This window comes from the organism of the source record quoted next, unplaced genomic scaffold, assembly GCF_019419815.1.
Source record: "Pyrus x bretschneideri cultivar Hongxiangsu unplaced genomic scaffold, Pyrus_bretschneideri_v1 Contig26, whole genome shotgun sequence".
In the NCBI taxonomy this organism is placed as follows: Eukaryota; Viridiplantae; Streptophyta; class Magnoliopsida; order Rosales; family Rosaceae; genus Pyrus; species Pyrus x bretschneideri.
Window position 1 is genome coordinate 3,217,983 of NW_025999568.1, and position 12,229 is coordinate 3,230,211.

Genomic DNA, 12,229 nt, shown 5'->3' on the forward strand with positions numbered 1-12,229 from the left:
TAATTAAACTACCGTTAGATGTTTTCAAATCTAGTAGTTGAATTTGAATCAATTATTGCAATTGAGGAGCTGAGCCTAAAAAAAAGGCTAAGAGGGGGGACTACAGTTGGCCAGCTTGATATCCCTTTGGCCAAATAATGGCTTGGTGAGTTCCATATAATTATAGTCCATTCATCGGTTGAAGATGAATTTTTGAACAACAAATTAAATCATTTTTTGACTTTTAAACCTATGACCTTTTGTATTAAAGATGGCCTAATGTGGTTACAATTTAGCCTTTTAATTAATCTCTTCATATTGGATCGGATATGGTTGTTTTTTCGCTTTCTTTTTTGTATTAAATTATGAAGAGAAACGACATCGTCGAAGACGAGGGTGTTTTGGTAAATTAACTTCTGCTAGCAGTTGGTGAAAGGTCGGCCGGCCTGAGATCTTGAACTCCTGTGAGACTGTGACTGTTGAGTGGAATCCTAAAGAACGAAGAAGAAGAAGAAGACGACGACGACGTTTTGGGGAACGAGTGGGGGCGAATAGCAGAAGCTTAGGAAAATGGCGAAGGGACTGCAACAACAACAAGGGCAAAACCTACCATCGGATTTGACCCAAGTCATTGATCAGCTGGAGCGCCACTGTTTGGCTCCCGATGGTTCTCTCGTCTCCAAATCTGCCTACCTCGACCTCCAACTCGTACTCTCTCTCTCTCTCTCTCTATATATATATATATATACATATACATTTTCCTGCCTTGTTTGGTTGCTTAGAAAATGTGGCTGCAAACCAGAAAAAGCAATGTGGCTGCAGATCCTTTACACAATTTACAATTGATTTGGTTTTTGAAAATGTTGACTCTTTCTGCAGGGAAGGGAGGAAATGTCCCGGGAAAGATTGCGTTACTTGGAAGCCATGGTACTTCTGTTTAATTTTTGGGTTTGTGTTGATTGAACTGGTTGTTTTTATCTGGCATTGATTTTGCAATGTTTTTGTGTGTGTGTGTGTGTGTGTTTGGGTGGTGGGTTTGGATTTTGATGTAGGCATTGTATAGTGAGGCAATTGCAATGGTGGAGGAGTATCAACAAGCGGTTTCAGTGGCTAACCTTGGAGGCATTCGAGATGTGCAAGGTTTATATCTGCAGTTGGGCTTGAAGAACCCTCCTCAGGTGGTTTCAGTTCGACAAACCCTTCGTCCTGCTTTTTGTTTTTTGATTTTGAGATGCATTTTACATTAAGTTTACTCAAGTCATGATTTGGCCCTTCTGATCCTAATTCCGAACAAGTTCATAGTATCTTGAATTTTAAATAGGAATCTCATTTCAGTTAATTATCTTCTTTTCTATTAGTTTCTGCATCAAATGAATCTGTAGAAGGATACCATTTAACTCCCATGTAAAGACCACAGTCCCCATATGATTTCACATTAGTGATATGGATGTTCATGCAAAAATATTAACTTTTAGTTAACCGTTAGCTTAAAAGATATCAAAAGTAATAGATTTGTATATTTGATTGACAACTCAATCTTCTTTAGTTGCTCAACACCCTCAGTATTCTATTCTATAACTGAGTTATTACATTGTCTAAAACGGGTGAACCTGTCCATATCAGTTGTACGAGACATTAGAGCATCATATGATCGTTTCAGAAGCAGCTCAAAGACTGAGGCTGCCTCTCATCTCCAAAGATGGCGAAATTCATGAGGAAGAAATTGAAAAATGTAGCACAATGTCACGCAGTTCTCTAGAAAGTACCAGTACCAGTGTTACGGTCAGCTCAAGCTCCAACTCAACAAATTATAATACTGTGACTAGCACTGCTAGTGCTGCAAACAACAATCTTTTTCTTAGTGGTACTGATATTCTGGAATCTGGGGTTGGTGGTGTTCCCAATTGCTTTCTTGGAATTACACCAGCATATTTATGGCAAACACAGCTCCAACAAACACCATTGTCAACGGTACAAACTACATTATGGTTCCTGCAATAGTTCACTTTCTTTATTTTCCGTTTTATTTACTCATGTTCTATTTTCTCCATCCAAAAAATATCTTTTCTTTATAGAATCTGTTACTTTTATTTGTTTGTAATTTTATAGCAAAAAGATCTAACCTTGGTGAAGCTGTCCCTTATTTATTGGAAATTGAGATACATCTGCAATGTTTTAACTGCAGGATATGACAGAATACCAGTTGTGTCTTTCCCAAGAGATTGAAGCTCGTCTAAAAGCTAAATGTGATAAACTAGCTGATGCCTTTGTAATGGATGACATTGGTCTCTCTCTCTCACTCTCTCTCAACTGTCTTTTGTGTCTAAGTGTCGATCGGAGGCATTTCCATTTTGCTTCATATATATTCTGGAGAGAGAATATCCAGATTGACTGTTCTAATGCAAAAATTTGTGTGATGATATTCTCTTCCCAGCAGGGGGCATGGGGTGATTGAGTTTGCTAATATCTAAAGTTAATGGTAAAATTATTATATGCTTGCCCATGCATAAATGCTAATGGTTAAAGGCATTGACAATGCTTTGCTGCTGCAGACTCGTCATCTGGGCATCAAAATTCAAGTTCTCGGCTTCCAGAAAGGTTTGAGTTACTCTCTTGATACGGGTTTGGTTGTATGAGAATTCCTTTTCACATGGAGAAAGATGCTTTTTAATGATGCTTGGAATCTTATTTGACATGTACAATAGTCTGTTACATAAGCAAGTAGAAGACTGGAGTAGGTGGATTTAAATTTTAAAGACAATCCTTAACTACTTAATGGCTCAACATGAGTATTGCCTTTTCCTTCTACTAAAATATTTATATTTCATTCTCAAGATTAATGGTTGACTCATGTTTCACACTACTATTTTAGAGACTGAACGTAATGTGAGTGGCAAAAGCTTCCATACTTCCTGCTCTTTGCATATGTGCAGTGCTTTGATAAACCAAAGCTTGTGGTGAATCTATAAATCTCTAGAACCACTGTTCTAATATTCTGCTAATAGTGTGATCCATAATTTGTTCCGCTTTTCTAATGACTTTATCAGGGTAAAGTTGATAATTGAGGATATGGAAAGGGAGGAAACAGCTCTGCGGGAAGATCTGTATTCTGCAGATAGAAAATTTGCTGAATATTATAATGTACGGATATAAATGAAAAAACATTGTTTCATGTTCTTGAAGTTACATACCAGAGCATTTTGTTTTGTGATGATATCATTTATTTATAAAGTTGTGTTTTTGCGAAACCTAGGTCCTGGAGCAGATACTGGGAGTGCTTATCAAGCTGGTCAGAGATTTGAAGTTGCAACATCAACATAAATATGTAAGCTTCCGATAATGCTCATGGTTGATGTGTTTTCAATAACACTTATCCCTTCAGCTTTTTTTTTTTGTTTTTTCTAGTTTCTTTTCTATATGATTCAGTATTCCATTTTATTGAGCATTCTTGAACCTTTATTATAATTAATAATTTATAGGATGGACTGCAAAAAACATGGCTGTGCAAAAGGTGTGAGACCATGAGTGCAAAATTGAGGTTCGTTGGTGGTTTTCCGTACTATAATTGTGTATTTCTGGCATCAATGTTGCTTAACGTGTAATTTCCTATATGTTTATGAAGTATGTTCTTTGTGATGCTTCTTGTGCAAACAGACAACATTCATCAGTCACCACTGGCTGTACTTGTGGTTTCCGTTTATTGAGATCAAATAAATAAATAAATTAATTGTATGTCATGACTATAATTTGCTGGAGTGCTTCATTTTATTTCAGGGTCCTAGAGCATGTTCTCCTTCTGGAAACTTATACTAAGGAATCAATACCGGCCCTACATAAAATAAGGTACCTATCGATGATTGTTTGAAAGTACATGTGGCTTACTGGTTCGAGGTTATTTTAATAATTTTATGACTCGTTTGTAGGAAATATCTTCTTGAAGCTACAGAAGAAGCTTCTATTGCATATAATAAAGCGGTATGACATTCTAGTTCATATCTGTCTCTTATTTCCTATGTGGTTTCTGTTCATGCTTTCATGAGTTGCTTTCATATGTATGTGCCCCAACACAGACATTTATAATGATATAACAATCATTCCAGCCTTCTAGCAGCACTGTTGGCTGCTTCTTGTAATATTGTATTTTCCCGAAGATTTTACTTTTAGCTTGATTACTGCAGTGTTTCATGTCTATTGTGCCTGCTTGTCTGTAATTGTTGCTTCAAGCTTATTTAGTTTTAGACTTGGATTTTCTTGACGAATTTGGTGAGATAAGAAAGTTTTCAATCTGCCTTTATTTCTATATCACTTTTTACTGGTTATTTAGAGCATCTCCTATGGTCTCCCTAAATGAGCTCATAGCTAAAATGTATGGAGAAAAAGGAAAAATTCATCTCCAATCACACACCCTATCATACTCCTAGCTCTAGCAGCTCCTAAATCTGGGGAGTAAGAAAGGAGCTCCTAACATTAATTACTAACAAGATTTTAAATAAAAACTCTATATATCTATTGGTTCACGATCATTATGACTCCCTAAATTAGAGAGTATGGTTGCAGTAGAAATTTTCTAGGTAGCTCCTAAAATAACTTTCTAGTCTTCTTAGCTAAACTTTGACTTGAAAATATTGAGCATGGTTGTTGAAGCTCTTGACATTGTAGATATTGTGAACATGGAGATGTTCACGACGTCTATAAAAAATGCTTAAGTTGCTAATATATAGTTAAGATATGCTAAGCCAAGTGTTCTGACATGTATACAAGTTACTTCACCTCATCATTTTGTTACTTTTTCCTACATCTCTCCTGCTGGCTTTCTTTATTAACCTATGATTCATATTTCTTTTAACCAGGTTACACGTCTCCGGGAGTACCAGGGTGTTGATCCTCACTTTGATACAATTGCAAGGCAGTACCATGATATTATAAAGGTAACAACAATGCTTACAGTTGTACATTACCTGCTTCCAGTGTGCAAGTCTAATATCAACATCCCCTTGCAGAAATTGGAAAATATGCAGTGGACAATCCACCAAGTTGAAATGGACTTGAAACGCCTCCCAGATCACGCAAATGCATAAAGGTAACAACAGTTCTTTGTTTGACTTTTGTTTGTGCTTGTAGTTATAAGCAAGATTGGTCGTAGACATTTGAATAGCAACTGCTGATTATTGTGTATAACTCTGCACATTAAAAGAATTGTAAACATCTGCCCACTTATATATTCTGAGAAGCATTTTTTGTTTTGGTTTCTGATGGAATCCAACGCCTTGTACAAAACCCGCAACTGCATGGTCTGCATCCCTTCCTCCAATGTGATCCACAACACTTGAGAATAATCTCCAAAGCGACCCCCAATCCATTTAGAGATGAAGCAATGCTTGATGTGTTTTTAGGAAACTCGGTGTAATAAATCGATGTAAAACTAATTGTGCAGTTTTGACTTAACCTTTTTGAATTGCTTTTTTGAGTCTCACATTTTCAACTATTGTAAAGCAAACCGAAATGAACCGAACCTACCCCGTATGATCAATATCAAGTTTAAATCATCTTTTCTTAAAATGCAACTTAACCAACAATTACTCTGAAAACAAAACAAAAATGAAATCATTAACCTTAAGTAAAATGACGATTTAAACTTATTTAATGTTGAAATTTGGGATTAACTGTGAACATCTAATCTGCAACTAGAAGAAATCTTTGCTTTGGAGTGGAATTAGGAGAAGAAAAATCTCTGCGCTTTTTTACTCTCTCTGCATTGAAACCCAGCGTCTCTGTGGTGGGATGGGAGGCATCATTTTTGTCCAGCAACAACTCAGAAATTATCATAGGTTGAAATAGTTGCACAGCAAATTCAATCATATATAAACAAACAAGAGTCACAAAACAGATATTCACACACAAGGATTTGTGCCCGGAAAATCTTTAACTGCGTAAAAAAACCGGGGCAACTCCCAATATTTCCATCCACCAGCGAAATAGCAAGTTCATACAGAGATAAACACATACACACACACACAAGCTCAAATCCTAAGCTCAACTAAAGGAGCATCTTGTACCTCTGTGCAACTTGAATTTCTTTAAGCAGGTCTGGATTCAGTCTTCACAAATTGGGGCAGCTTGTTTTCCTGAGCTCTTCACTTGTTTCCAGTGAATTTTTTGAATGTAAGATGATGCAGAATGCAGATTCATATATGAACAGCTTTCTTCAATCGAATATCAACTGATTGAAGAAAACTGAATATGAATCTTGGCCTCCAAGTCTATATGCAAGTTTTGAGAGCCAAGCTCAAAAATCACTCTCATTCTGTGAAAATGTTAGCTCAAAGAAGAAAGTTTTTCTGTAGGGTTTCTAAAAGTTGCAGGGATTTAATGGGATCCGGTGCATGTGAGTTGGTATGATTGCATCCAAATTAGGTTACCCATTGTGTGGCCTAGTCGAACTCCCCCTCCTCTTAGTCTAAAATATATTGTTATGAAAAAAGTTGCGGGGATCGGAACCACCTTGAGTTGAGAGCTGAGCTCTTTTTTATACTCCAGCAACCCTAAATGGTGATGCAATGATGATCGTACAAAATTCCACATGAAACCTTGGGTATTTCTGTGGCAACTTACTCAAAGACACTAGTCTCACGGAGGACATGAAGAATAGGATAAATGCTAACTCAGTAGAATGAAAAAGGGTCACATGATTATTTAATAGGACGCACGTGCCCATACTTAACTAGGCAAGCAACTTTAGGAATTGAAGTGGAAAGGGAGCAATATATTACGCTGTTTATTTTCGTAATTATATCAGACAATGGATGCAGGTAAAAGAGAGGGGAGGGAGATTGGTATTATAACTTTCACTTTGATCTTGTTGTGTTGCCACGAGGATACAAAAATACCTTTATGTATAAAGATCTTGATCCGACAACACCTTACATGCACAAAGAGAAATTTTCACCTCCTGAAGACTTTTTCACCTAAAACTTTCAACTGGTTGTCACCAAAGTCCATTTTGGTTTGCTTCCCCATACAATCATATGTGTGACATTATCTTTTAAATTATAACATAACATGAAAATAGTTCTCAATAAATATAAAAAAAATGGTAACAACTTAAAAACCTAGTCCACACATTTTTTTCTTGTACATCAGTTAGAGGGAAATACATTTCCGGTCGTGTGTAGAGAAATGAACGTGAAGTTTAGAATAAAAGTCATAATTTCTAACTCTTGATTGGATCTGTAAATTTAGAAATTCAGAAATTTCGCGTAGAAAAAGAAAAATTGGAATCTATTAAGTCATAAATCCTGCTTCAATTCCATCTACTAACTATAGTAATCCATTGAATTATATCTCGAAATTAATCCCTACAAACAAGTATCATCTTTGCATTCATGTGAGTCAAATGGCTGAGAAACAAGTTCTTATTTAAAGACGAGCAACAGAGACCATCCAAAAAGAGACAGAAGGGGTCTTTGTCTATCCGGAACACAGAGACGATCTGACTAGAAAGTCATTCAAAAATGTCGTTGGTTGACCAGCCATGGAGCCGGCAAACAAAAGGAAGTAAAACAGCTCTTACATCAGGTATACACATAAGGGAGTAACATGACCATATTACTGCGACAATCAAGCAGAAGCAAACCTATCTGGTTACCAGAGGATCAAGCATCAGATTCATGCCATTCTTGTAGGGTTGGTGTTGCAACTCCAATGTGCTTCGTGTCCAAAACATCGGCTGCTTCAGAGAATTTGGTGTTTCCACGTTAGTCATGGGTATCGTTCACTGATTCATTTTCAAAGCAATCAGAAATTTATAACAAATATGACAGAAGAAACAGGTTTCATATAACTTTTAGGGGTAACATCCTCTTGCAAAGCATTCTAATATGTACAACTTGTCCGACTCTGACAAATGAAGGGGACTGCAAAGCATTCTAATATGTAGAAACTGTTTCCTTGTCTTTGTAAACCCAAATAGAAAACTAAAGTACTTGTGAAATGTATCAGCAGAGTTAATCTAAGACATAACTTGCAATTCATTTCTCGCCATCACTAACTCTCATTTCGGACATGAGAAGCCAATAACATCACTGATTCTCATGCCACACACCAGCAACCAATAACAGAAGGACGCAAATCCTCCTGCGTCCTTAAATTATCCCCATAACCTTTCCCACCTTCTTTCATCTCTTCTAAGTTCCATTTTTCATCCCACTCTGTTTCCACCAGGGCAGCTTTGTACTGTTTGAGTAGTTCATTGGTAATATTGTAATACGATTTCAAGAACAAGTCTAAAATTCTTTGGGACTATGAAGTCCCTCGTCCAAACGTAGCATTAGTTTTCAACGGGAATTCTCGTCATACTAGTAGCCTACAGTTAATGGTACTTTAGTAACATTGTTCTTGGTTCAAAGTTGAGAAGGTGGCATTTGACTGGGGAACATATTCCTGATATCCCAAGTCTACCACTTTTCACTTTTGTTAACATATCCTGAATACTATTGCACAGAAAAATAGGTTCCAAAAAATATTATATCAGGCATTTGCCTGCAGAATAGATAACAGTATCACATTAGCATCAAAGAAAAGAAAGAACGTACCAAAGATTTCAAATGAAAAGGAAGAAAAGCAGCTTTAGAATCATAATACACATACAGCTTTAACAAGACCATAATATTATTACGACATTCAAGCAGAAGCCAACCTTACTGGTAACCAGAGGATAAAGCATCCAATTCGCTCCATTCTTGTAAGCTTGGTGTTGCAACTCCAATGTTCTTCATGTCCAAAATATTGGCTGGTTCAGAGAATTTGGTGTTTCCACGTTAGTCATGACTCATGGTTATCGTACTATCGTTCAACAAACCATTTCAAAGCAATACAACTTTATAGAACAATATCACGGATAATATGCTCTTGGAAAATATTCTGATATGTACAACTCGTTTGACTCTGATCAATGGATCAGATTGAGAGTATGACGTAAAGTGTAGCAACAACAAAATATTCCCCGCCTTTGTAGACCCTCACAACTATCATTGAACATATTGTACTGCACACAAATATAAGGAAGAAAAAACAGTATAACTGGCAATATGTCATACTCCAGTGATAATGGCCCTGTTAAGCTCATGAATCCTTCCTCCGCGTGAAAGTGATTATGGTAGAATAGTTACAATAATGTCACTCATTCGATCACATCCGTAAGATCAATGTAAATGATTTTACTTGCATTCAGTTGGGAATAAGAAGAGATAGCAGAAACTTTTAACTACTTTGCTTATACTACCCCAAATCTTTTGACAGAATCCATCAATTGTTTGTGTCATCAGCATTATATTAGTGGCTCAAACAGGAATTTTGAAGTACTTGTGAAATATATCAACAGAATAAGCTTATAAAAAGCTAAAACATAACATGCAGTTTATTTCATGCCATCGCTAACTCTCGTTTCAGACACGAGAAGCCAATAACAGAATGACACAAATCCTCCTCCCCGTAGAAAAGCCTTTTCTTGCACATTAGTTACAAATTAACAATTGACAATCTTTACTGGCCAAAATCCCAATCACAACATGCACGCCTACAACTCGTCCACAAGAAAGAATATAGTTCCAAGATCTCTCCGGTCTATCTTTGCAGTGCTTCCTCACATTAGCTTGCTGGATACTGCAAGCTATCATTTCTGATCATCAAATGAAAAATGTAATTCGCCGCTCCCACAACCTTTCCCAACGTTTTTCCATCTCTTCTAAGTTCCATTTCTCTTCCCACTGTTTCCACCAGGAAATGGTGAGAGCCTGTAGTTTTCATTGGAAACTCTCTAGTCATACGATTAGCCTGTAGTTTTAATGGTACGTTTGAAATATTGTTCTGGGTTGAATGTTGAGAATTAGGCTTTTGAGTTGAAGAAGATGCCCAGAAGGACAAAATTTCTAGAACCTTTTCCTGGTATTTCAAGATTTCTACTTTTGACTTCTGTTAACATATTCTGAAAACTATTCCAGAGAAAAATAGGTCCCAGAAAACATTATCAGCCATTTGCCTGCAGAACAATGAAATAACAAAAGATAAAACCTATCTAGGTAATCCCATCGAGGATTGATTGTATATAAGTTATGAATAATCTCATCAGCGCTCCTTCAAACTTAACATGTTGAATTATATCAAGGATATGAGCCATGTGTTCACATCCTCATTCCTCACTTTTCAATCCATGATGGAAAAGTTATGCGTAGGATCCAAATCAAACCTTAAGATCATATAACATTTGATCAAATGACATGAAGACAATCATAATTCCAAATTCAAGTCATTCATATTTATTGTATTTTTGAACCGAAGATCCTCACAAATGATTAATTTTTTGTCAGCTCTCCTTAGCTTAAGTTTTTGGAAAATGCACCACAACAATTAAGAGTCTTACATTAGCATCAAAGAAACAGAAATCACATACCAGCGTGTATGTCAGGTGTAGCAGCGGCTGTGGCGTCAAGAATAACTGTAACAGACTTGTAATCCAAAGCAACGCCATCAAACACAGTCTGCCTAATGCAATTTGGAGTCTGAACACCTAAAATGCAAGACCAACAAATTACAAGCTTGTAAAACACACATTTCATACACAACCAATAGGGTTTTTCCAAGAATTGAATCTCTCACTCACCAGTGACAACCAAACTGTCAATTCCAGAACCCTTGAGAAACGAATCGAGGTGCGTTGCAAAGAATGCACTAAACCGGGTTTTAACCAACTTGTAGTCCCCTTGTTCAATCACAAGACCATCAACAAGTTCAGCACCTCTCTCACCCTTAACAGTTGGCCCTACTTTCCCTGCCGGATATAAGTGCCGGCGAAAAAGCTCAACATCTCTTCCTAGTGGATCATGTTCACGCACAACCTACAATAATTGTCAAAATGAAGCATTGCAAACCCTTTTAACTGTAAAACTGTAAACTAAAGTGAATAATATATCTACCCCACAGTTAAAATCAAATCAAAACACAGTTTTTTCTTAATTACACATTAAAGTTCATATTTTCATTTTTCAATTTCTAGTTTGCAGAAAGTAGAAAATTCGACTTAAAATTAATAAAGGGAGAGGAAAGGAAGTTGGCTGTACCCAAACTACTTGAATACCACGCTGCCTAGCGATTTGGACGGCCTTGATTACATTTGGAACTATGGCTTTGCCTCCATTAACCAGCATAGGACCAGCCACATCAATGAAATCATGCTACAAAACCAGATTATATGTAACAAGACCCTAATGATCTATTAATTTCATTTGAACTTCTAGAGAGAGAGAGAGAGAGAGAGAGAGAGAGAGAGAGAGTTTGGGGGAGAGAGAAAGACCTGCATGTCAATGACAAGGAGAGCTGTGTGCTTCCAGTCTGCCATGTTTGAGTTCAGAGAGTTAATTAGAGGGACGACTGATGAAGGAGTTGGCAACTTCGTGTTTGCAACTTCAGAGAGATAGCAAAAAAAAGGCCTATATATGTTAAGACTTGGACTGGGCTTTTCATTTGGACAATGACTTTATGCTTCTTTCTCCTCCAAGATAATGGATTAAAAATGTAAAGTTGATTTCAACAAATCACTTTTATATCTTCAACATGTGGTGGATCATGTTCCTTTGAACAAAATTAAAACATCGAAAGGAAAAGTGTACAACTTTTGTATTGATATCACGTAGGACGTGTTTGATTGTTGTTTCGTTAAAACATCGCCAAAAAATGTTCAATGAGATGAAAAGTCTATTTGAAGTGAAAAAAAAAAAAAAAAAGTGTTTGATAAAATACTTTTGGATGCTCCCCTGATTGATATCTCCCCGATCAAGACAAGTTTCAATCGGATTTTCTGGTAATTTGATGCATACTCATAAGACACGCTAACTTCTGGTCTGTAGACCTCGGCAGAGCTTCGTATCGATTTCTTTACATTTCTTACTCGTGTGTAGAATGTTTAGGTGATATAAGCTGGCATTATCACCATCCATGATAAATGGGGCATCATTTGCTTCCAATATGACGAACTAAAAATTTTAACTTAACATACTCTGTGAACTTTATGTAGAGCAAAAATTTGTGAATGATTCGAAGATGCAACTCACGGTAAGAGTTCTTGGAAATAAAAAACAGGATGGTTTATCTACGTAGACAAGGGCAGTTAAGATGAGCTGTTATCATTTAATTGTAATTTGTATTTAATTATATTGTATAGCTGCTACAGGACCCCTATATTGTAGACCTCTTGGTG

At 36.6% G+C, this 12,229-nt stretch overlaps 2 protein-coding genes across 4 annotated transcripts; one reads left to right on the forward strand and one right to left on the reverse strand.

The window, feature by feature from the left end:
• Positions 1-368: 368 nt before the first annotated feature.
• Positions 369-5,227, forward strand: LOC103944849 (AUGMIN subunit 4-like). Of its 2 annotated transcripts, none has more exons than XM_048587251.1 (13): positions 369-687; positions 859-906; positions 1,043-1,157; positions 1,603-1,950; positions 2,165-2,264; positions 2,532-2,577; positions 3,027-3,120; positions 3,233-3,304; positions 3,459-3,517; positions 3,754-3,822; positions 3,903-3,954; positions 4,830-4,907; positions 4,980-5,227. In XM_048587251.1, exons 1-13 carry the CDS (start codon positions 644-646, stop codon positions 5,055-5,057), a joined length of 1,203 nt encoding a protein of 400 aa, XP_048443208.1. In that variant the 5' UTR covers positions 369-643; the 3' UTR covers positions 5,058-5,227. The 2 variants fall into 2 exon arrangements, with proteins under 2 accessions (XP_048443208.1, XP_009353595.2); XM_009355320.3 differs by having other exon boundaries at positions 375-687; positions 1,032-1,157.
• Positions 5,228-7,377: 2,150 nt separating this feature from the next.
• On the reverse strand, positions 7,378-11,487 carry LOC103944848 (probable inactive nicotinamidase At3g16190). Of its 2 annotated transcripts, none has more exons than XM_009355315.3 (6): positions 11,327-11,487; positions 11,094-11,207; positions 10,637-10,871; positions 10,427-10,543; positions 8,675-8,767; positions 7,378-7,705 (listed from the first exon to the last, which is right to left on the reverse strand). In XM_009355315.3, the coding sequence occupies exons 1-5, from the start codon at positions 11,369-11,371 to the stop codon at positions 8,676-8,678; spliced, it is 603 nt and encodes a 200-aa protein (XP_009353590.2). In that variant the 5' UTR covers positions 11,372-11,487; the 3' UTR covers positions 7,378-7,705; position 8,675. The 2 variants fall into 2 exon arrangements, with proteins under 2 accessions (XP_009353590.2, XP_009353589.2); XM_009355314.3 differs by having other exon boundaries at positions 7,378-7,753.
• Positions 11,488-12,229: the final 742 nt, after the last annotated feature.